The 25747-nt window shown below is 38.0% G+C and overlaps 1 protein-coding gene across 1 annotated transcript in view; it reads left to right on the top strand.

Annotated features, from left to right (window-relative positions):
- LOC136867107 (protein SPT2 homolog) overlaps nucleotides 1-25747 on the top strand; it is a 165253-nt gene that overhangs the window by 116901 nt on the left and 22605 nt on the right. Inside the window, exon 7 of the mRNA XM_067144213.2 lies at nucleotides 15580-15665. Within this exon, the coding sequence (XP_067000314.2) occupies nucleotides 15580-15665 (86 nt within the window). The remainder of the gene's footprint in view (nucleotides 1-15579; nucleotides 15666-25747) is intronic.

Raw genomic sequence — 25747 nt, 5'->3', positions numbered from 1 at the left:
TATGATTGCAGTGAATGCTGATACACAGTACACAAGAATAAACACCTCTGTGACACATGGACGATGGGAGAAGTAACTGATTCTGGCTGTAATAGAAATCTTAAGTGGTTGGTTCCATGTGTGTATGTTTGAAGCATGGTTTACTCTATTTTGTTTTCTTTTGTAGCAAGGCTTGAAGGACTAAAGGTCCTAATCATTTACAGTTTATCTAGTCTTATTTCTCTCCATGTTATTAAGCTGTTTTTTTTTAATATCTCCCAACGCATCTTTGCCAGCCGCTTGACATGCCATTCTTTCACCCACTCAAGACATGTCTAGAAGAAGGTTCTCAATGAGTGGAAGTTGCATAACAGAGGTATAATTAGAATTTCTTCACCTCCTTAAACAAGCATTAGACTGTATTGGTGAAAATAAGACACGGAACATCATGTCTGGATTTTAAAAATCAGGAATCGTTCCATTTTGCCCAGAAAATATCCTCTGTCAGATTGCAAAATCTTCGTCAGCTCCACCATCAGCTGTCCTAGATGGCCTAGGCATCACTGTAGAGGCAAACTAGAGAAATAAGGAGTGAGGTAGTTTCCTGTTACTTTGCTCTCTGAGCCAGAAGTTGCTATTGCATATTGGTCTGCCAAACCCACTGAAGTACATGCCCCAACTGACCAACCCTATGTGCAACAGTTTCACACCATTTATAATGGGGACTGGCTGCATAAAAATTGGCTTTACTAGGATGTCATACCTCAGTCAACTTTTCATATCACCAAAGCTGAGGATGAGACAGACAAATCAATAAAAGTAACATTTGATCTAGCCTGTACCAGAAGTCATAGTGCACTGTAAACGCTAGATCTTGCCAGCAAAGGCACCAGTGAAGAATTGTTCATTCAATTGTTCGGACCTCTGTTCATGAAGAACAGCAATAAACTAGAAGGGGAATTTGCTTTCATGAGTAGAGAAAGAATGTGTATGAAATTAATTTCTGGAATGTCCATTCCTCCTGGCTGTCAGACATCTTATATTCGTGGTCTCACCTCGGATGTAGCCACCGCTGGGCTGAGTGGCTCAGACGGTTGAGGCGCTGGCCTTCTGACCCCAACCTGGCAGGTTCGATCCTGGCTCAGTCTGGTGGTATTTGAAGGTGCTCAAATACATCAGCCTCAGTAGATTTACTGACACATGAAATAACTCCTGCAGGACGAAATTTTGGCACGTTGGCATCTCTGAAAACCATCAAAGTAGTTAGTGGGACATAAAGCCAAAAACATTTATTATTATTATTATTATTATTATTATTATTATCATTATTATTATTATTATTATTATTATTATTATTATTATTATTATTATTATTATTATTATTATTATTATTATTCCTAGCTACCCTGCTTAAAGAACAGAAACTTATTCAAAGAAAGTCCTTTGGCAAAGTTATAATGGAAGCTGGAAACCAACCTTTTTCAGCTATAAGAGAGCCCAAAAGGGATCATTGGATCAGAACTATAGAATGCCTAGATCTGATGAGAGACAGTCATAAAGCATCAGTAAGGGATCGAATGTTGGGTATTCAGCCCAGGCTCCTAAATAATGACCCAACCAAGGCCAGTGAATGTTATAATATTGCCAATCAAATTGCACATCTGCTGGTCATGAATGGGAAGGCAATCCACAATGCCCAAAATTCAGGGAGGTCAGGAAGTCAGAAATGACCTTATAACATCCATCAGCATTCTGGAATTAGAAAAGGCTATCAAACAGTACATAATTGTAAAATCAGCTGGCTTGGATGGTATCTGAATAGAGCAGGTTAAGCACTGTGACCTACTAATAAAGAAATAGGTTCTTAGCTTTTCAACAACTGTATAAGCAGATGTAGAATCCCAAAGGTAAGGAGAAAGAGTTGAGTGATTGCTCTACTGAAATCTGACAAAGAAGGAAACCATCCAGCAAGCTGGATTTTGTCCTGGTAAAAGCGACACTGGGCAACTGCAGAATCATAGACAGTTTGTAGAGGATGGATTTGAAGATCCTAAGGAGTAGTATTCGTTCATTTATCAGCAGTATATGATGCTGTCAACCATCGGCTACTACTGGTTAAGGTCTACAGTCTAATCAGTGACATCAAGCTAAGCAGGTTTATTTCCACTCTTCTCCAGAACCATAGGTTCTTTTTAGACTTCCTGTGGCAGCACAGCTGATGGAGAATGCAGAAGAACAGCCTTCCCCTAGAAAGTGTGTCGGACCCAATTCTGTTCAACATATATACAAACCATACTGTACATTATTTACTTCGGATAACAAACAAATGCATAAAGTATGATTACATACATAAATGCACTCTTATTTACACTTCTCTATTATAGAATTTTATGTCACAATGTCTTTATTATTGCAAAACTGCCAAGGTGATATTTCTTCTGTTGAAGCGGCCTTTTATTGGGTGAGCCTCATGATATTGAAGGAACTGCATTGTCGGCTATCTGAACAAAATATAAATAAAATGACTTAAACATCATGACACAGTCAAAAATGATTCCTAGAAGTTCTTTTTGTTACTCAAAAATATGATGCAAGAATAAATGACAATTACATGTTCAGTCCTTTCATTGAGTTTATTGCAGTAGTGAAATTTATTGCAATAGTGAAATCACTCGTAATTCTCTTCAAGTAATAATAAACAGAAAATTCAGTCCCTTATCTCACATTGAAGTTGTCTTGCTGCTCAAAGATCCCAAAAAGAACGATGATTTGTGATGAAAACTGTGGAGAAAAAATACGTGGGAAACTGAATACACATGCATAAATCTGGCTACAGAAGAACCTGCTAGTAGATTGAAATTGCCTGTGATTCACATTTCCAGCACCCATCCCATGATGCGCTAGGCGTGTGCTCTGCACATCTTTGTAAACTAACGTCATGCACCCAGTGCATGATCCACACTGAGCGTGTTAAAAATGATATCAAATGTGATAGCAGAGAAGAGCAGGCTGGCAGACACATTTCTTCAGTACATGAAATAAATTTCTATATTTAGCTCGTATTGACAATGAATCCTTGTGTTGAATAAAATAGAGTAGGAGTTCACCTTTTCATTACAATACTGTTCAGTACTATTCAATACTGAACAGTATACCACTTCAGTGTCGATTGTGCCCAATTTCATGCATAGAAGTGGACCTACGTTAGACCTCAAAGAATATCCTGGATGTGGTCAGGTTCTGGTCAAAAATTATGTTATGTATTTCATAATTTTTGTAACTTTGTTTATACTTATGTTTTTTATGTTAGAAGAATAATACATTTTCTAAGGAGAAAAGGTACTGACAGTTTTGCACTCTTTGTCTTCCTCAAGATTGAAGAGGTATAAAAATGTGACAGTGTGCAATGTGAAATGTGTAACGCTGAGAAAAGAAAAATATTAATTCAAGAATGTAGACGACAAGACGACATTATCAGCGAGAATGAATAACATACGAATTGTATGATGTATTGGATACCTCATTTACGAGTTTTGAGTTTTTAAACTGTAGTGCAACATTCATATCACAATACTTCCTTGATAGTGCAATTTATATTTGTTTATACTGTATTATAATTTTTTAAACTTCAATTATTGATCAGATTTCGCTACACTTGAGACTTAAAATGAGACTGGTGGGGAAAAAAAAGCTATGATCGCTATCAGATGCGTATTGTAGATGATTCTAAACAGTCTATTGTTAATTGTTGAAGAATCATATTATACACCCATCCTCATGTATAGCTTGGAAACTACCACATTAACGAGTCATGACAACTGAAACTCCAAGCTGCAGAAATGCAGTTCCTATGCAGCATGGTACAGAAAGACCAGGAAGGACAAGTTCAGTAATGAAAAAGTCTGAGAGGAGGTGGGAATAGGAGACTTCCTACTTCAGAGAATCCAGAAAGCAAGACTGAAGTAGTTTGGCCATGTAAAAAGGATGGGTGCAAGAGTAGTGCAAGAAGAGAATATGAAACGGAAGTAAAAGGAAAAAGACCAGTGGGCAGTCCCAGAGGAAAATGGACTGATCTGGTGAAGAAAGATGTCGAGGAGAGAGGACAAGATTGGGAGAAGATTACGAGAGAAAAGTAGTTCATGGACAAAGATGGAGGGGGCTCGTACACCACACCCAGGCAACTGGAGATGGTCAACGATGGTGATGATGATGGTGGTGATGATTGTTGAAGAACAAAGAATATGAGAATTACTTAAGTGCTGTCATTAAATATGAGATTGCATATCCCATATATTGAAACCCTAAACTGAAATAATTCCACAAAAATATTTTTAAATTTTGATTCATGTCACCCACGTTTATGGTGTCTGTTTATTGAGAATGTGGGTGCTTTAGCGTATATTTTGTATGGATGTGTGCATTTCATCATATTATTGTATAGTGTATCCGACTCGTTGGCTGAACGGTCAGCGTACTGGCCTTTGGTTCAGAGGGTCCCAGGTTCGATTCCAGGCCGGGTCGGGGATTTTAACCTTAAATGGTTAATTCCTACGGCACAGAGGCTGGGTGTATGTGTTGTCTTCATCATCATTTTCATCCTCATCACGACTCGCAGGTCGACCACGGGAGTCAAATAGAAAGACCTGCACCTGGCGAGCCAAGCCCGTCCTGGGATATCCCGGCACTAAAAGCCATACGATATTTCATATTTCATTGTATAGTGTTACGGGTGTTCCTTTTGGGGCTGATGTGGAAAATGTCCATCTTTATTTTGATGTCCATGAGTTCACAATCTTTGTCTTGTAATTGACGTAGTCAGCTCCTGCACTTTGCTAGAGTTCTCTGATTTTAACATGCCAAGATTTTGCTGAATTTATTCTTGAATTCTTGTGTTGTTCACAACATTAATAATAGTGTAGTTTTTGTTATTTTACACCCCGATTGACTTACTAGAGCACAGTACATTGATATTTTAAAATGTTTATTGAAATAGTTGGTTTCCATTTATGCTCACGGCACTCTTAGGAGGTAAGAGAATTAACATATTAAATAGTTGTGGTAGTACCAGTAGATCCCTTATTAGCTCCCTTGTGTATATTAGGTCTTGAGTAGCTTGACTATTACCCAGTGTGGGTAGAAGTATTATAAAAGGACCTTGCTCCCTCCTTATGGTGCTTGCCTTGTTAATAATGGTAAACTTGTCCATGGAAGTGGATTTTCCCAGCTCCTTTGCATAGATCCACATGATGTTCAGAAACGTAATTTGTTTTGCCTTACATTCAGCATTCCAATTCTTTTCATCCATTTGCTGTTTCATTTCAATCATAGTCTGGACATTAGCTGTATCACAGGTAATAGTCAGATCCCATTTAAGTCTGGTGACCATAGTGGTCACAGTATCTTGCTCAACGTACATTCCTCTGTGAGCACTGTATGAACCTAGCTCAAGGGCATGTGTTGTGTGTGAAAAAATTGCATCATTTTTCTGAAAGATACAGTGGTTACACATGTGATCATTTAAATCACTATAAAATTGTTTGAAAACATATATTCACATTTTTCTTAAATAGTATTGCTCTCATTATCTGGATGACTTGTAACTGTGTACCAGATGTTGACCTTAGACCACAAAGTGACTGTTGGTACAAGTATTATGGATTTTATGTTTGTTCTGGTTCCTGCTTTTCTGTGAGTCAACATACCCTGATTGATGGACCCTTATTTCTGTAGATATGATATATCAGTGTGGTCCGAATTGCCTTCTGTTATCCTGTGCAGTATCCAGTTGCAATAAGTTTCTCATTCATGCACCATTGATACTTTGTAACTTACAACTGCAGAAATCTGCTTATGGTTTTCCTTGATATTGAGAAGGCAAATGACAGCATTGCAAGAGAGAAGATATGGGAATCCCTGAGAAAAAGAAATGTGCTGAGGGGCTTGTGAGAAATGTTCAGATACTGTATGAGCACTGTACTAACTGTATGTGTGTGTGATTGGGTGCTGGACACTCATTCTGGTTCCAAACCAAAAGTGGAGTTCAGCAAGGCAGTGCACTATCCCCATCATTGTTTATCACCATCATGGATGACATAATGAAGAAAATCAAGGAAACCTCTGGTGAACTAAGTGCAGTGACTTTCGCTGATGATGGTATGTTTTAGGGACAAACTGAGGAACAAGTAGATCTGAGACTCAATGAATGGAAGTTCCAGGAGTTCAATCTCAAGATTAGCGAACCCAAAATAGTAGTGATGGCAATAAACAGAAACATCATGCTAGGAAACCATCCACTAGAAAGTGTGGAAAACTTTACATACCTCAGCAGTGTAATATCTTGAGAGACACCAGCCACAAAGGAGGTGGCAAATAGAGTGCAGAAGAGCTCTCACTTTTACCAGCAAGTACAGACACTCTTCTGGGATCCCAGAGTACCAATAAAATCAAAGAGGGTGATGTTCAATCAATACTTATTACCGATCTTAACCTATGGTATCAAAACCTGCACCCTTACTAACAACAACTCACAAAGGTTGAAGGCATTTGAGATTAAGTTCCTGAGGTCCAAATTCAAAAAACAAAACTGGACAAGTTAAGGAATGATACGGTTAGAAAGTAAATTGGGATTGAGACATCATTGTTAGATCAGGTTAGCATGTCCAGACTGAGGTTGTTTGGACATGTAATGAGGATGGAGCCAACAAGGACAGCTTATATTGAGTTGGAGAGATATGTGACAGGAAAACGGATGGTGGAAGACCCAAGAACCCACTGGATGGACATCATAAAGATGGATATTTCAGATTGGGGAAGGACACTGGTGTACATCATTAACAACAGAATAGAAGAGGCTGGCAAACAGCACCCGGGAAACTGGAACTGTAAAATGAAGATGATTACATTCAGCATTCCCTGGACATAGAAAGCCTCCATTACTGTATCTCTTTGTTGCAAAGAACCTAGCTTGTCCACACTTGTGCATAACACTATTGCCTTCTCTACAGAATACCATTCTGTGGTAGTGGTATACTTTCTTTCAAATAATTTACTTATCTCGTTGTTTAAATCCACATGGGCAGCAAAAAGAAAGTACAGTAAAACCTCGTTAAGATGTTTCTGCAGGAGACAGCAAAAATTAACGTGTTAAGCAAGAAAATGTACTGCTGAATATACGAATAAAAACCATCCAACAGGGATATGGAAATACTAGATACAATTTTTTCCGACATGAAGGCATTTTATAATATTTATTCAAAACAATCTTTGAAGGTGTCCACCTTTTCAATACAATTTATTTTTCTTTACAAATAGAATCTTTACATTAACATCGATTCAGTTGCCAACAACAATTGAAAAGGTGGACACCTTCAAAGATTGTTTTGAATAAATATTATATGACAGCTCAATACGGACCAAGAAAATGAGATTTATAACATGTAATGAAGGCATTTTACGTCATGTATCCACGGGTACAGTGAAAACTATATCTACCATTTCTCAAGATGTGAGGAAAATATTAAAAGGTATGAAAAACTTGAGAGAACAAATATAAAAACGCTTCCTGCTGGGGCTTATGAAATAACAAGTGCACTGAACGGTGTGAAAAACACCAAACAACAAATATGAAAACATATATGAACGGGGCCCAATAAAAATATTATAAATATTATTATAAAAACATATTATTGCAGATCACACTCTTTCTAAAACAAATGTTAGTAGAAGCCTTTTATTATGCTGTTCTTCACAGTGTCTATCCATTATAATCATGGTCTTCCTCGTCCACTCTTCTCTGTCATCTCTCTTTTCCAGGGCTTCTCTTGGCAGTCTTTCTTATTTCATCTGCTTGACATGTCCAAACCACCTCAATCTATTCTGCTCCAGTTTGTCATTTAGTTTTTGCACATTCAGTTCTTTTTGTATGTCTTCATTTCTCACACTCTCCTTCCTTGTCTTCTGTACCATTCTGCTCGGGATTTTCATTTCTGCTGCCTGTACTGTACTCTCATCTCTCTGAGTTGTCGTCCAGGTTTCTGCTGCATATGTCATTATGGGTAAGTAATATCCCTTGTACATTACTTCTTTAGCCTTCATTGGTACATCTTTATTTCATATTAATCTCTGTACTGGTGGTAAAAGGCACTCCCCAGTTTTAACCTTCTATTAATTTCCATATCCATTCTTCCATTTTCTGTCAGTTCACTTTCCAAGTATTTGAAGTGTTCTGCTATTTCTAGTTCCTTGTCTCTGATTTTGATAGCTCGTTTTTATTTCTTTAACTCATCACCAGTCTTGCTCTTCTCCACATTGATTCTCAATCCCCACTGTTCATTCCTTCTATTCAGTACATTCAGCTGTTGTTGTACCTCCTCATATTCTCCCCACATCACATCATCATCTGCATACATCATTACATTCATTCTTTCCCCTCTATAATCTTCCCTTGCTGCTTTACAATGTCATCCATCACTATTATGAACAGTAATGTTGACAGCACATTCCCTTGTTTTACCCTATTGTCAATTCCAAACCATTCTGATCTACCCACTGTTGTCTTCACACAGCTGCAACAGTTATCATACATTGCTTTTACCATTATTATTATTAGTTCCTTGCCAATGCTCCTACGCCTTTTTTAAGTCTATAAAAGTCACTACTATATCCTTCCCATATTCCCAGCTCTTTTCCATGATCTGTCTCAGAATTAAAATGGGTTTTATTGTTGACCTTCCACTTCTGAGTCCAAATTGTTCCTCTTGTAACTGACTGCCCATCTCTTCTCTAATTCTTCTTTCCAGTATACTTTCCATTATCTTGACAACATGGGAGATAATTGTGATTCCTCAGTAGTTACCGCACATCTTATCTCCTTTCTTGAATATTGGTATTATGATTATGGTATTATTCCCAATCTTTTTTTCTCATATATAAATATATTTTACTGAATGAATAACAAAAATTTTACTTTTCTTAGTAGAAATTCTATCATTCTCATCCAAGAAATTGTAAATCGTAGCGTGCACGCTTCAACCCTGTATGTTTGTACGTTGTAACATGGAACTTGTAATGTGTTGGTTTTCTTTGAATGTGTAAATGTAGGAAACTAAAACCATAATATTCTGTGGTGAAATGCCAAAAGTTGATATGTCCAAAATCTGCTATTGTTTAGTTTTGTCAGATGCTGGTAGTATTTCATGTGCTCCATATTCCACCAAAATATTATATGTCTACTCATTATAGTAACTTAATAAATGGCAATGGCAAGTAATGATGTGTTTCACATTCATTTTCACATCAAGTTTTAGCAGGAGTCTGTTTTGTCAATACATGTTATGTTCTGTTTATCTCATTGTAGGTTTTGAATAGTTGGGCTCCTCACTAGGGTTTAATAATGCATTCACTGTAGCTTTCATCCATATCTTTGGGATTTGTATGTTGGTAACAAACATTCGGCAAATTCAACAGCCGTTCAATTGCTTTGATCTGCTCCACATTTAAGTCATCTATACCAGCGCTTTGTTTGATTTCATAATGGAGGTGGCTTCTTCCAACATGCTCATGGAGGACGACTCTTTGAGGAAATTGTTTTCATAATTCGTATCACATTTCATCATTTCCTATGGTTTACTTCTGGGGATTTTCCCACTATAGAACATTTGGATTGCTGCCTGATGTGGGGTTTACTTCAGTAAAATTTGGTGCGGCTCAGGTTCTTAAGTAATTCCCGCACTCGCCTGTTGTTCAGCTTCAAATCTAGACTTTCCATCAGGTTTGTCTGCCTCACTTCAGTTTTCTGAAATTACATCACAAGATCTTCTCCTGGTTAAACGGAGTTCTCAGCAAAGAGTCATTTTGCAAAGAGATCTTGATAGTATTTCATACGGGTTATGGCATAATCTGATAGTCCCAAAATGTACTAGGTTCTGCATCATCCAGGTGTTTCTTCTCGAAATTTGTTGTTAAGGGTACTTAAGCTGTCATACATCTCTGGTTGAGAAAAACTTTTTGTTATTTTTTTCTATCAAGATCTTCACTTAACAGATGCCAATTTGCAGCAACAGAAAGCTCAGGAATTTCAGAAACTATCTGGTGCTCACAACTTAAGAAACCTTTACGCAGGAATAAAAGAGCTGCACGGTACATTTCACTCTTCAACAGGTGTACTGTAAACTGCTGACGACTCTACCACTCTTACTGACAACCATGAAATCCTGGAGCATTGGAAGAAACATTTCTCCACCCTACTAAATCATCCTTCCACTGCTGATGAAGGCTTTCTTTGTGATGTGTCTCAACAGCCCGAACAACCATGGATGGCAGTTCCACCAACTTACCAAGAATTCAGTGTAGCTCTCAATCGTCTGAAACCCAGAAAGGCACCTGGCCCAGATAGCATCCCTCTGGACTTAATTCAGGCTGGTGGTCAATCACTCAAAATGTTTTCACACTCATTCTCAGAATTTGGGAAGTCAGAGAGGTACCTGGCAAACTAAAAAATGCCACTATCGTCACAATCTTCAAGAAACGTGATTGCAGTGTTTGTGGTAACACTGTAGGTAAAATTCTTGCAAGAATTCTGCTTAACCGCCTCCAGGTTATCTCTGAGAGAGTCCTCCCAGAGTACCAGTGTGAGTTTTGAATTTCCAGAGGCACAACTGATCTGATCTTCTCTGCAAGGCAACTTCAGGAATAAAGCAGAGAGCAACAGAATCCTCTTTTCTTAGTCTTTTATGACCTGGAAAAGGCATTTGACTCTGTTCCAAGACCTGCGATGTGGGCGGTACTCAAAAGCTTGGGCTGTTCTCGGCATTTTGTTGATCTGGCTCAGGCCCTCCAAGATGGCAGGACCGGACAGGTTTGCCATCAGAATAGGATCTTGGATGAATTTCCTATTACTCATGGACTGAAACAGGGGTGTGTACTTGCTCCAACACTAGATGCATTATATTTGGCTGCCATGCTACATGAATCTTCTACGAATAACCTGGGTGTGGAGGTTAGGCATTGTTTCGATGGAGGGCTTTTCAACCTGGCAAGACTTTGCTCCCAGAGGCTCACCCAGGTTGCAAAGGTAACCAAAATGCTGTATGCAGATGATGCTGCATCACCTACACTCACACCAGAGGAATTGCAAGTCAGTTAACTGCTACAAGAGTGCATGTGATCGTTTTCGTCTCACCATTAACGTTCAAAAGACTAGGGTCCTGGCACGACCTTCACCAGGCACAACTCTTCCCCATTTCAACATCTCCATCTCAGATACTCCACTGGAGCAGCAGACCACTTTCAATACTTGGGTAGTATCCTATCTTTGCGCCGCAACTGTGAGCAAGATGTAGAGAAGAGAATTGGTGCTGTCCTTGCAGCATTTGGCCGACTATCACACCCGGTGTTCATGAATAGATACCTGACCGTGAAGACGAAACTCATGGTGTATCATACTCTCATCACAACATTGCTGTATGGTTGTAAAACTTGGACACTTTACCGACATGACTTAAAAAAGCTTGAGCGTTTCCACCAGCAAAGGGAAAAGTGATTTCTTTTTCTATAGGTTTTACACCACACCAACTCAGATAGGTCTTATGGTGATGATGGGATAAGACAGGATTTAAACTGGAAAGGAAGCGATCATGGCCTTAATTAAGGTACAGTCCCAACATTTGCCTTGTGTGAAAACGGGAAACTTTGGAAAACTACTTTCAGGGCTGCCAGTAGTGGGATTTGAACCCTCCATCTCCCAAATGCAAGCTCACAGGTATATATGACCCAGATTCTTTCTCTCTCTCTCTCTCTCTCCCTCTCTCTCTCTCATGTGGAATGATTTACAGTAAGTGAGAAAATTACTTGCACTGTGCCGTAGATATCATTATTTCTGACTATTTATCACAATTAACATTAGATTCTGAACAAGACTGGCATATGAGGGCCATACTGAAAGTCATGAGCAACATTTAAAAAAAGTTTATTAATTTTGATACACTATAAATAATTTCAAACTATACACTTTTGTTTATTTTTTCAACATAGTCGTGTGGGCACATTTTTCCCACCATTGTAGAAGTCTGAAAATCCCTTTACAGTAGAAGTCCGTTCCAGCACCCCGAAGGCACTGACACACTACTCTCTTCACGTCCTCCTGTGTCTCAAAGCACTGGTCTCTCATTTGTTCCTTCACAAAACCAAAAAGATGGTACAATGTTGATTAAGGATAAAGGGTTTCCACCTGCTCAATACATTGACATAGTGACTTAATTAAAATATCACATTTTTATTATTATCATACCTTGCAAACTTTTCATTGGCTGATGATAGCATGGGAGATGCCGAAACCGGTACCATAATGATAATAATAAAAATGTGATATTTTAATTAAGTCACTGTGTCAATGTATTGAACAGGTGGAAACCCTTTATCCTTAATCAACATTGTAAATTTCGATTCAATACGGACCGTAATGAAATTCTTAACATCAAGAAGATGGTAGTCAGAGGGTGCCACGTCTGGACTGTAGGGAGGATGTGGCATAACTTCCCATCCAAATTTTTCAATTTTCTCACTGGTGAAACTAGCATTGTAGGGGCTGGCATTATTGTGTGGCAGTATAATGTTCTTTCCAGGACATCTATCACGCAATGCATGACGAAGCTTGTGAAGTGTTTATGGTTTCCCAGGTTCAAGGAATTCAGTCAGAATGACACCCTCTACATTCCAGAAGACAGTGCCCATTACTTTTCCAGCGGGCTTCACTGTCTTGCTTTTTGTTTCATCTGCAAATTCAAATGGTGCCATTCCATGCTTTGTTGTTTCTGGTTCGTAATGGTGGAACCAGCTCTCATACCCCATAACAATATGCATCAAAAAATCATCTTCATTTCCATGTCTCTGAAGAAGGTTCTGAGTGGTGTTTTGTCTCTGAACTATCGGGCGAGTTGGCCGTGCGGATAGAGGCGCGCGGCTGTGAGCTTGCATCTGGGAGATAGTGGGTTTGAATCCCACTGTACCGGGCGAGTTGGCCGTGCGCGTAGAGGCGTGCGGCTGTGAACTTGCATCCGGGAGATAGTAGGTTCGAATCCCACTATCGGCAGCCCTGAAGATGGTTTTCCGTGGTTTCCCATTTTCACACCAGGCAAATGCTGGGGCTGTACCTTAATTAAGGCCACGGCCGCTTCCTTCCAATTCCTAGGCCTTTCCTATCCCATCGTCGCCATAAGACCTATCTGTGTCGGTGCGACGTAAAGCCCCTAGCAAAAAAAAAAGAATCCCACTGTTGGCAGCCCTGAAGACGGTTTCCCGTGGTTTCCCATGTTCACACCAGACAAATGCTGGGGCTGTACCTTAATTAAGATCATGGCTGCTTCCAACTCCTAGGCCTTTCCTATCCCATTGTCGCCATAAGACCTATCTGTGTCGGTGTGACGTAAAGCCGCTAGCAAAAAAGAAAAAATTTTCTCTGAACTTGGTGAGCAAACTGAGAACCAGTGGAAACAAACTTTTCAGTAGCCTAACGCACGAATCATTTCCTGCACCATACTGTGTCCTATTGCAAGTCTTGCCACAATTTCACTCACATTGACACGTCTATCTTCTTTAATGATGTCATCAGCTCATCACAGGTTGCACTCAGCGGAGGCAGTTCATGGGTGCCCACTATGTGTCTGTTCTTGGATGCTCTCTTTCCATCTTTAAAATGTTTCACCCATCTCCGAACACTGCTAGCACCCACATACTCATCTCCATGAGCACATTGACGGAATGAAATGTTGATATCGGCCATTTTGTAACTCCTTGCTGTGGTCACGTGATGAAAGCTAATGACGTCAGAGTACCTGTCACATATTCCGGAAAGTCTGAAGATTGATATGATATGCATGGTTATTCTATATTAAACAAAAAATGTTGCTCATGGCTCTCAGTATGGCTTTCGTTACTCAGACCATAGAAATACTTGTAATATATGAGTGAAAACTGAATGGATGAAACCATTTGTGTTGGCTGCTATTCACAGTTGAGAATACATACAATAATTTGTATGGGGACAAGAGTGCATTGAAAAACTTACTCAGAATAAAAAGAGTGGAATGGATTAAATATGATTACAGTTGATATTAACAGTATCAGGTAGCATGATGTAAATTAATAACTACTTACTTGCAAGCAAAGAACAAGGACATTTTTAGTTTATTCAAAGACTTCTATTCTAGACTCTGTACAGAAAGATATAACTGGTTTAAATATAGATTATGATATTTTTATTTTATTTTTAGGGAAATGTCCTGTGCATTGTTATTTTTAGTGTGAGTTGTTGCTAATTAGGATACTCAAAACTTTCATCTTATGTATTATTAGTAGAGCTAGGAATTTTACGTGTTGCACCTTAAATCTTTTTCGCTGTTAAAATGCCCAAAATAGCGTGTCTTGCAAAGGAAATATAAAAATTAAACACCCCTAACTGTGTTTTAGTTGTATCTTTTCTCAATGCTAGCACTTTTTTTGCACCATTTCTTAATGTCAGCACCTTTTTCTACTTGTTTAATACTTGTTTCTGGCTCCTTTGCCCCATTTTATTCCTAAAGAAATTAAAGAAGTAAAGCCAAACATTTCCTCTGTAAAGCTTGGTCCTATGTTCTTTGTAGTTCCTCAATTTGTCGGTAGAATCATTGGCTCCTTATGCTGCACTAATCGGGAGCTTAAGTACGAACCTGGTGATTGTTGAACTATTAGCTTGCTGCCCTTCATCAGCTCCTTATCTGCCGGCCTTGTTATTATTACATAGGTGACGGTTCAGAATATGCTTTGACTGGTGTTGTGTCTGCCATTGTCCTATTAGCAAATAGTTTAATATTACGCTATTTGCTGTTACTGTAGTATCAGTATCAAGTATGCTGGAACAGAAAATGAACGCCAAGAAAATACGTGATAGTGCTAAACAGTTTATTGCTGATGGTATTCAGAGCGATGGATCAATTCTCAGGTGCAATGTTTGCAATATATCAATAACAATTGATACCAAAAAAAAAACGTAATTATGTTACACAGTATATAGCTAGGGCAAAATGTGAAGAATAAGGAGGCTATATGAAATTTCTTAAATGGGCTGTTGTGATGAATATGAAGGAAGCACTGGATGGTATTACAGAACTTAGGTAAAACCCGCATGTTAAGGATGTTGCAACAAAGAGGCATTTAATATCTACTGCAAATAAAATACAACACTTGTGTCTGTTGACGTTGAACATTACTTTCTATGTACAAGTATTTACCTAGTGACCAGAGATGCAGCCTTACTGAAAATAACATTGAAATGTTATGTTTGACAGTTTTCTGGACATGTGATTTTAATAACATTGTGTTCTTGGACTTGTTTTAGGCAGATTTTGATTACATGATAACATGACTGAATTTTGTGTCCTTTTATATGACATTTGGTGATGTTTGTATGAATATTTATATTTAAAATTTGCACCTTTTTTGCACCTTTTTCGGCTATATTAAAGCACCTTTTTTTGCACCTTTTAAACTGAAATGTTGCACCTAAAATTCCTACCTCTAATTATTAGTTATATAAATTATAATTGATGTTTATATTATTTCATACAGGTATAGGGGTATTGATGATGACGATGAGTGTATGGAATCTAGTTTTGCCCAGCAGTTGAAAGAAGAGTTTGTTAGTACAAAATTGGGTAAGTACTCACTTGCCAGTGAGATAGTAATTTTGTGGTTGGACCTTATTTTAAACCTGCCCAAGAAATTTTGTTTACTGTAAGTTCTTGTTTTTATCAGAACTTAGGACTTAAATGTGTGTCTGATATAGATCCGTGAATGAATAGTCTATGGAACAAAATGTCAGATATATGTTCAGCTTTACACTGTCAATTGTGTACTTCTAAACTATTCAGAAAGTTTTTGTAGAAACCCTGTAGAATTCTAAAATCATGTTTTGCAAAAGTAAAGGGTCATTACAATTTCTGCATTGTATTTAACATGTTGACTGCCAGAGCAGTACATTGTACCGCTGAGTGAGTGTCTCATGTTGTCACGGCGGTACAAAGTACCGCTGATAGGTGTTGCTATATGACTTTCCCTGTCGGGCCAGCGGACCGCTGAGCTGTTTAATTCGCTATGGTAGCGTACCGATATAGCCTCGAAGCAAATCCTGGCGTGCTTGTTTTTCAAAATATAGTCTTTATTTTTTATTAATCCAACCTCCTTTTATTGGCAATATGTATTTGTCCAATCACTTTAGCCATGCGCTTAGGTGTGCCGGGTTAGCTAACTCGCAAGATCAAGATTTTGGAGATAGTGGGTTTGAATCCTACTGTCGGGAAACCTGGTTATAGTTTTCTGTGATTTCCCATTTTCAGCCCAAGCTTATGCTTACCTAATCGATAGGCCACACTGGTTCCTTCCAAATTGTTGCACCCATACCTGAGCTGATTTCTACGCTTATCGCAATAAATATAGCGTAAACATGAGAGTATATGCATTTTCTAAATTGAAAACATTCATTGACAACATGTCCGGCTCCGTGGCTAAATGGTTAGCGTGCTGGCCTTGCGTCACATTGGTCCCGGGTTCGATTCCCGGCAGGGTCGGGAATTTTAACCAAAATTGGTTAATTCCCCTGGCACAGGGACTGGGTGTATGTGTCATCTACATCATCATTTCATCCTCATCACGACGCGCAGGTCGCCTACGGGAGTCAAATCAAAAGACCTGCACCTGGCGAGCCGAAGACCTCGGACACATTCCGGCACTAAAAGCCATACGCCATTCCATTGACAACATAGCAACATTTTACATTACCATTGAGCATTTGGCAAGGAGTAAATAGGAAATAAATATATTTCAAATTTAATTTGGTGAAGAGTTTTTTTGTGTTGCAAAACGTAATAGATCAGTTTGACGGACACTACTTGCCAGAATCCTCATACTGAAGGGCTAGCGTCATTATCTTCCGAGTTCGAGAAGAAAACAGTTTCATTTTTTAAATTAACCTCTCCGTTCACTGGTAAAATAACTTAGAAATATCGCGCAAGTATTTCACACACACCCTACTGTAAAACAATGAGTGCCTTGTGATTTTAGTCCTAAGCACTAATAAACAAATCGTGGCACGCTCTGTTAACTACAGTGTGTACTGTCAAGCAATGCTAGCTTCTAGTACCGCTATGGCTGTCTAGGCAAAACCATGCAGGGAACTTTTCTGTGGGGCCACGGCGGTACCTCGGGGTGCTGGGAATTTTTATCGTATTTCGTACGTACATTGAACACTTAAGTGAAATATCACATCGATTTTGCTTTACTGCTTATTTACTACATGCATAGAAGAAAAAATGCTTTGGCGACTGGGACATTTCTTGCCATGTGACCTGGCAGTCAACATGTTAAGATTATACATTATTTTTTTCCCGTGCACAAAATGAACGCTGACAGTATTAAAGGTAATATAAAGGAATTTACCATTTTAGACCTAAGGTTCAACAGTAGTAATTTCAAAAATACAAGTGAACTAACGATACTGAAAGCCTACATCAGAATTGAAGATTCCGTATTGCAGTGAGCTAGTCCCGTTCTGCTGAGACAGGCAACCAAGAAATACACTATAACATTACGTTATATTATGATTTATTTATTATTTGTCTTTAATAGTGGTAAAGTTAGGACTCATGGTCCTCTCTTACACTTAACCACATCATTGTACAGATAAACCGTAGAGAATATTAAATATTTTAAAAGAAACTAATTTGTATTATAAATTCAAAATAAATGCAACATCATAATTGAACCAATATGAACATATCATTTGTCAAACTACTAAATTAAATTTAATGATAAATAAGTTTAAATTAGTTTAAAGAAAAATTAACTAAATTATACACACACATGGGCTTATGCATCTAAGAGATACCTTCTGTAGGAAGACTTGAAAGACTCTAGTGAGTTACTACTTCAGATGTTATTTGGAACAGAGTTCCATAATCCACTTCCCATCGTAATAAATGAGCGATTATAGGCAGCTGACCTGCTAAGGTTGCCTGCTTGCAAATAAATAGCACTGAAAAGCACTTTTTTTTTTTTGCAATTAAATTAAAACATAGGAGATGCAAGACTGCGCCACCATATTCATGCAGTTGAAGAGGTTAAGTTAAGACATGTTAAAGAAAATTAAAACGTACATCATCCCGTAACTTAGGCCAGAACTGTCCCTTGATGGTTATGAATTTCATGTTTTTGGTCCGTATTGAACAATATATAAGTAATAATAATAATAACTTAAATGTTTCCACCTTTTCAATACAATATATTCACAAATTTACAAAATTATACGGTACTAGTTTCGACCCATCTAGGGGTCATCATCAGCCGTATTGAAGCAAAGATCATTTGTGGCGAAATCCTAAGACATGTCTTAGGATTTCGCCACAAATGATCTTTGCTTCAATACGGCTGATGATGACCCCTAGATGGGTCGAAACTAGTACCGTATAATTTTGTAAATTTGTGAATATATTGTATTGAAAAGGTGGAAACATTTAAGTTATTATTATTATTACTTACAGAACTGTCCCCTCGGAGCGCTGAACAGACACGTGCACCGTCTCAGAGGTTCAAGATGAGAATCGACGACGCTAGTTTTTCGTCTTAGAATATGAATGAAGACAACCCCTCTCCGTTTGCGTACGTCCCCTTCCAAAACAAGGTAACCAATCGACTAATCACATGCAGGATTTGACTGGAGCAACCTACGCATGTTCTTAGCACGAGGGTGGAATGTTCTCACACCCTCTGACAATTGTGAGAACATCTTAACACTTGCCAGACCCCTGAATTCTTTCTGGTCTCATTCCCACATTCTCTGACATTCTCCAGGACACCAGAAACATAACTTGTTTCTGGTGCCAGCGAGGCGTGAGAACAAACGAGCCAGTCCTGCCATAGGGTGCCCAAACAGTCTCTCATTACATCTTGCTGTGTAGTACAAAACTTCAGTTTTCTATATTACAATATTAATAATACCACCAATGAACTGCAGAAAAATGATTTCCCCCTTTTCACATGCAACTTCAAATACAGTATAAACTGTTCCAAATATGTTATCAGATAAAATGTCACACTGTTAAGATGCAAATTCTGATTCAAGTTTATCATGTTCTGAATCTGCTATGAAAATCCACAGCCTGTTTCCAGTCATCCGACCGGGTCAGGAATGGAATGAATAAAGCCCCCACCTAGTACCGAGGATAGGAATTATGCTGGTTGCTGAAGCCTTTCGCTCTCCTCTGGGGCAATGATTAATGACTAGCAGATGAAATGAAATTATATATGAGTGTGTTGCTGGAATGAAAGATGACAGGGAAAACTGGAGTACCTGGAAAAAAACCTGTCCCACCTCTGCTTTGTTCAGCATAAATCTCAGGATTTTGAACCATGGAACCCAGCGATGAAAAGCCAGTGCACTGCCGCCTGAGATATAGAGACTCTTCTGAATCTGCTATAATATTGCAAAATCTGTTGATCAAATATTCTACTGATGGGAATGGGTCACTATCTCATATTTAAATTAGTGCATCATTCAAAAATTCATCACCACAGTGTCACAGTGTAATCACAAGCTGCAACATAAAACTAACTCTTGCTTATTACGAACTATTATTATTATCATTTCAAATAAACTCTACACTTAACACCAACCACTAAGTCTTAATCTCATTTTTGACACTTTTTTAAAAATTCCACTTCAGTAATTGCAGCATCTCCTGCTTGGTTGCAAGATGGTTTATTAAACCTTATCAGCAAGTCTAATAAAAGACCATTAGGTTATCTTCTTAACACATGAACACTGGCACATATTATTTATTTACATATTTTACGCCCACATTGGAGCACTTAAATCAATACATTTGAGTTAATTTCTTCTTTTTCTTCTCCCAGAACTTTCTCGTCCTCTCCGACCTGGAAGCGCTTTGTGTGTCCGATATAGTATATTGTTTCCGTTCAACTGTTTTTAGTTTGAGACTTATGCTTTTGTTCTTCAAAATCTTCTTCTCTTTTCTGTCTTTGATTTGTTGCTGAGTTATACCCAATTCTTCCAAATCATCCTGAACTTCTTTGAACCAATTATTATTGATTTTATTTTTCAAAAAGTAATCAAATAGTTGTTTCAGTATCCTGGTGTCTGGTGATCTTGATATGTGACAGAAAAAGGAAATTCTTCTTTTACGTATTGTAGATATTATTGATTCACATTCACGATAGACATTGTTGTTAGGCAACAATCTCCACTGTCCATCAACTTGGTGTTTTTTATTAATAATTGTTCTAAGAATTCTTCTATCAGTTTTCTGTAATTTGTCTGTTGTAGATTTTACATTTAATTTGAATAAAGTTTCACTAGCATACGTTGCCTCTGGTTTAACTATGGAATTATAGTGTTTCAGCTTAGCGTTTATCCAAAGAGATTTTTATTTTATTTTATAGGTTGGCCAGGTAAGTCTTTGTGCTTGTTTAAATTTAGTTGTTCTGTGTTCTATTGCTTCTTTTTCATTTGTGTTCCATGTTATTATTTCCCCAAGATATTTGAATTTCTGAACAATTTTAATCTCTTTATTACTGTTCAGTTGAATAACTGGTAAATCAACTTTAAAAGTTGGCATCATTTCTGTTTTTTCAAATGAAATTTGTAATCCCATTTTTTAAAAAATTTTTTTGGCTATAATTTCTAGTTGTTCAATTTGAAATTTAGCCTCTTCTGTTGTATTTGCAAGTAATGCTAAATCGTCCGCTAAAGCAAGGCAGTTGAGTTTAATACTTCTACCGATCTTGACAGTTGATTGGCATTTCTTGTTCCATTCACGCATAACCTTCTCCAATGCACAATTAAATAACAATGGTGAAAGTCCGTCTCCTTGTCGAAGTCCAGTTCTTATAGTGAATGATTCTGATAATTCACCTCTAAATTTAACTTTTGCCTTCGTATTTTTAAAATTCATACTAATGAGGTTAACAAGTGTTTGGTGTAATCCAAATTCTTTAAGGCTTTTTAATAATGAGTCACGATGAATACTGTCATATGCTTTTTTTAAATCTACAAACGTGATGACTAGACCCTTACTTCGAACTCTTTGGTGCTTCATTATCCATTTTAAACTAATGATTTGATCTGGACAGCTTCTACCTGGTCGAAATCCTCCCTGATATTCTCCAAGTTCTTGGTCGAGTTGTTCTTGGATTCTTGTGTATATAATCTTGGATAAAATCTTGTATGTAATATCAAGCAAGGATAATCCCCGATAATTATTTGGATCGGAGTGATCACCTTTCTTATGCAGCGGGTGGATTATCGCTGTATTCCATTCCTCGGGAAGCTTCTCCGTGTTCCAAATATCAGTGATGTACTTATGTAGGTTTTGAATAGTCTGATCATTAGCATTCTTCTATATTTCTGCTACTATTTGATTCTCTCCTGCTGCTTTGTAGTTTTTAAGTGCATTAATTTCTGTTTTCACTTCATTGTAAACTGATGGCATAATCTTTTGTAATGGAGTTTTATTTTTTGGGTTAGGGTCAAATTCTAAATTTCCACAGGATCCTCACAATTAAATAACTCTTTAAAGTATTCTGCAAGGATGTTAGCATTATCTTGATTATTGTGTGCCATTTTTCCATTTTTATTTCTTAACATAAGTGTGGGAGGGGTAAACTTAGATTGATATTGCTTGAATATTTTGTAATAGTCTCTTGTTTTATGCTGATTGAATGTTTCCTCTATAGTGCTAAGCATTTCCTTTTGATAATTTCTTTTAATTGTCCTAATTTCTTTAGCTGTTTGTCTTCTGGCATTAATTAGTTCTTCTCGAGATTTTTCTGTTTTCCTCTGTTGATCATTTAACCATGCCTTGTGCCTTGCTTGAATTGCTTTATCACATTCTCCGTTCCACCCCGTTCTTTCTCCTTTTAATTGGAGCGATTTCTTCAGCTGTGGTTTTAAGTTTGTTGATCATTGTCTCTAATTTGTCATTTAAAGGTGTTTTGGATTTCTCTAAGTATATTTTATTATTTATTAAGTAACTTTGAGATGATTACGTTTATGTTTCCTTTTTGGTGTTAACTTGATTTTTATTTTTGAGATATAATGATCCGAGTCAATGTCTACCCCACGGAGGACTCTGACATTATACATTTCTTTATGATAATCGTTATCCATAGCAACATGGTCAATCTGAAACTCTCCCAATTTTACGTTAGGGCATTTCCATGTCATAAGTTTATGTGGTCGCCTCATGAATCTGGTGGTTTCCAAAATGAGTATGATCTGCACAAAGTTCAATTAATTTTTGGCCATTTTTGTTCATTAATTTATGAGCTGGCCATTTTCCTACAACTGTGCAATACTTCTTTTCTCTGCCTATTTTAGCATTGAAATTTCCAAGTAAGATTTTTATATGCTCATCAGGGATCTTCGATAATATGTAATCAAGTTCTTCCCAAAAGTTTTCAACTCCTTCTCTATCTTTATTGTTTTTGTCATTTGTTGGTGCATGGACATTTATTAAAGTATAAGTTTTATTCCCTACTTTAACTGTTAGAAGTACCATCCTCGAAGATTTTGAAGAAAAATCTTCAATTGAGTCTATTATGCTACTATCAACAAGAAAACCTACACCAAATTGGGGGACATATTATTGTAAAAACAGATTTACGTTATTAAGAATGGGCTGACACTCTGAAAAAATTACGGTATAACTTTGTCCTGTGATCAAGAAAGAAAGCCTTTACTGTTTCAAATTGGCTTGTAAACTCTTTATAGTTAAAAATGTTTTAGTACCACATATACCTTGATATATACCATACCTTCAAAGTGATAAGTGTTTTGGAACTTTTTCCAAGATAATGGAAACATTGAGTTAGAAAATGTTCAAAATTGACTGGTAAATAAAGCTTTTTGAGCAATTTAGAGGATTTGATGGCATGGACAAAACAGAAGACAGTTTGTCTGTGATATTGTTGTCAAAGCCTTTATTACTGCAAATCATTGTGTTGGCATTTTGAGAAGCAACAGTTAAGCACACACCTGACACTGTTCTAGATTATAAAACGAAACAACGAAAGGATAAAGCTTCATATCTCCAACATCATTACTAGCTTCAGCAGCTAAGGAAAATGGCACACTTTACAAATATTGAACTATGTTCAGTTTTGTTTTACTAACAAAAAAAATTTAATAGTTGTTGTTCTGCCATAACCATATTTTTGCGCAGTTTTTAAATCCAGAAACATTGCATGAACAAATTACCTGCATAGTCAGAAACTGCATTAGGAACATTGTTTTACAAGGAATGATGTAGAAATCAAATATGCATTTGTAACACTCTTTTCCCCACTATTGACAAAGAAATTTGTTATTGATTTATTCATCATCATCATTAGTCGTTGTGCTCATTACTGAGCGTCGTGACCTCATAACTCCATCATTTCCTTGTTGCAACCTTGACAAGATGTCTCCATCCAGAGCGGTTTTCACATTTCGTTAGTATGACCTGAAGTGGTAGCCCAGTGATCTTCTTCGCCTGATCTATCCATCTGCTTGCTGTTCTTCCTCGTGGTCTACTGCCTTCAATTTTGCCTTGTAAAATTACCTTTTCCAAGTTCTCTCCGTCTCGTCTCAAAATGTGGCCAAGGAACTGGAGGTAACGTTCACTCACACGGGAAGATAGACGTTTCTTGATGCAGAGTTCTTCCAGAATGGAAACATTAGTTCTTTTTTCTGTCCAGGATACACGTAGCATTCTCCGCCAACACCACATCTCAAAGGCATCAATGCGCTTTCTGTCTTTAGCATTCACGGTCCAGGTCTCACAGCCGTACAAAAAGACGGAGAACACTAGTGATTCTACCAAGCGCATCTTCGTGGCTTTTGATATTGCCCGGTTCTGCCAGATCTTAGTAAGTTTAACCATTGCAGCACGACCTAAGACAATACGTCTTTTTACCTCTTTATCACAGTTTCCCGTGTCGTTGATGACAGACCCCAAGTATACAAATTCCTTAACTATATCCAGGTCTTTTAGGTATCCCGTAAGTTGGATTTCACCTTGCCGATCAACTACCATTAGTTTGGTCTTTTTTATGTTTATCTCTAGACCATACTGAAGACTAGTGTTCTTCACCCTTACAAGCAAGTCATGAAGTTCCTCTTCACTACCAGCGATGAGGGTAGTGTCATCTGCAAAGCGTAGGTTATTAATTTTTCTGCCACCAATCGAAATTCCACCATTCCAGCCATTGAGAGCTCTTTTGATGACACACTCTGCATAGATGTTGTAGAGTTGAGGTGATAATATACAACCTTGCCTTACTCCATTCGTCACATTGAAAATGCCTGAGAGATCACCATCTACCTTTATGGTTGCTGCGTGGTTTTTATACAGGCTTTTCAGTAACGATATCAAGTGCAGTGGAACCCCAAATTCCTTTAGCACCTGCCACAACTTGTCCCACATAACACAATCAAAGGCCTTTTTGTAGTCCAGGAAGCAAATAAAGGCAGGGACACAAAACTCGCGACATTTCTCAATTATCTGTCTCATGTTCAAGATAGACTCTCGTGTTCCTTTACCTGCAACAAAGCCTGCTTGTTCTGCGGATATCTGAGGTTGCAGGAATGGTTTTAGGCGTAGATTTATTATGTAGAGCAGAACTTTGCTTGCATGGGATATTAATGCGATAGTACGATAATTGGAACAATCCCTTATAGACCCCTTTTTGTGAAGAGGGATTAGTATTGATGTTGTCCAGTCCTTGGGCCATTCACCAGTTTTCCACACCATATTACATACCAAATGTAAAACACGCATGCCCTCCTCCCCCATCACTTTCAGCATTTCTCCCGAAATACCATCCATACCTGGGGCTTTGTTGTTCTTCAAATGATTGACAGCGTTCACAATTTCAGTTAATAAAATATCAGGTTCTTCTTCATACCTCAAAGAATTTTCCTGTTCGGCAGAATTATTTCCTTTGCAATACAGCATTTCACAGTATTGTTTCCACCTCTCTATTGCTTTGTTCTTATCAGTAATGAGGTTGCCATCTTCATCTTCAATCACCCATGTGCGTGGTTTGAACTCATGGGTAATGCTGTTGACTTTTTTAAAAAGATCACGTGTTTGATTCAGCCTATGATGTTGGTCTATTTCATCACAAATACTGGTGAGATACCGTGTCTTGTCAGTTCTGCAATTGCGTTGTATTTTGCGGCAAAGTTCACTGTATGCTTCTTCGTCTTGCTTGGATTGAATGCCACGTTTCTTTAGTGTGCTCCGCTCTTCTATCAGCAGTAGAGTGGTGTTCGATATCCAGGGGTGCTTAGCTTGGGAAGAATTAGTAAATGGTTCAGGGAGAGAAGAGTTAATGATTGTCTTGAGGTTATCCCATGTTTGGGAGGCTGATCCTTCCTCCTGCACTTGCTGGAGTTTTGGCCTTATTCTTTCTCCAAAATCTTTGAGAGCCTTTTTGTCAGTAACGCGAACTTGTGTCACTCTCTTCTTCTTGGTCAGCTTCAGTTTGATCCGCATTTTCATGGATAGCATAATGTGGTCACTACCACAGTCTGCTCCAGGATAGGTTTTGCAATCCAGTACAGAAGTCCGCCATCGTTGCCTCACCAAAATGAAGTCAATCTGATTTCGAACCCTGTCGCCAGGAGAAATCCATGTGTATCGACGCCGTGGGTGATGTTGGAAGAGAGTATTGCAGATAGACA

This window comes from Anabrus simplex, chromosome 3 (assembly GCF_040414725.1).
Source record: "Anabrus simplex isolate iqAnaSimp1 chromosome 3, ASM4041472v1, whole genome shotgun sequence".
NCBI classification, from domain to species: Eukaryota; Metazoa; Arthropoda; class Insecta; order Orthoptera; family Tettigoniidae; genus Anabrus; species Anabrus simplex.
Note: the sequence above shows the minus strand (reverse complement) of the source record. Positions and strands in the feature narration are given on the sequence as shown.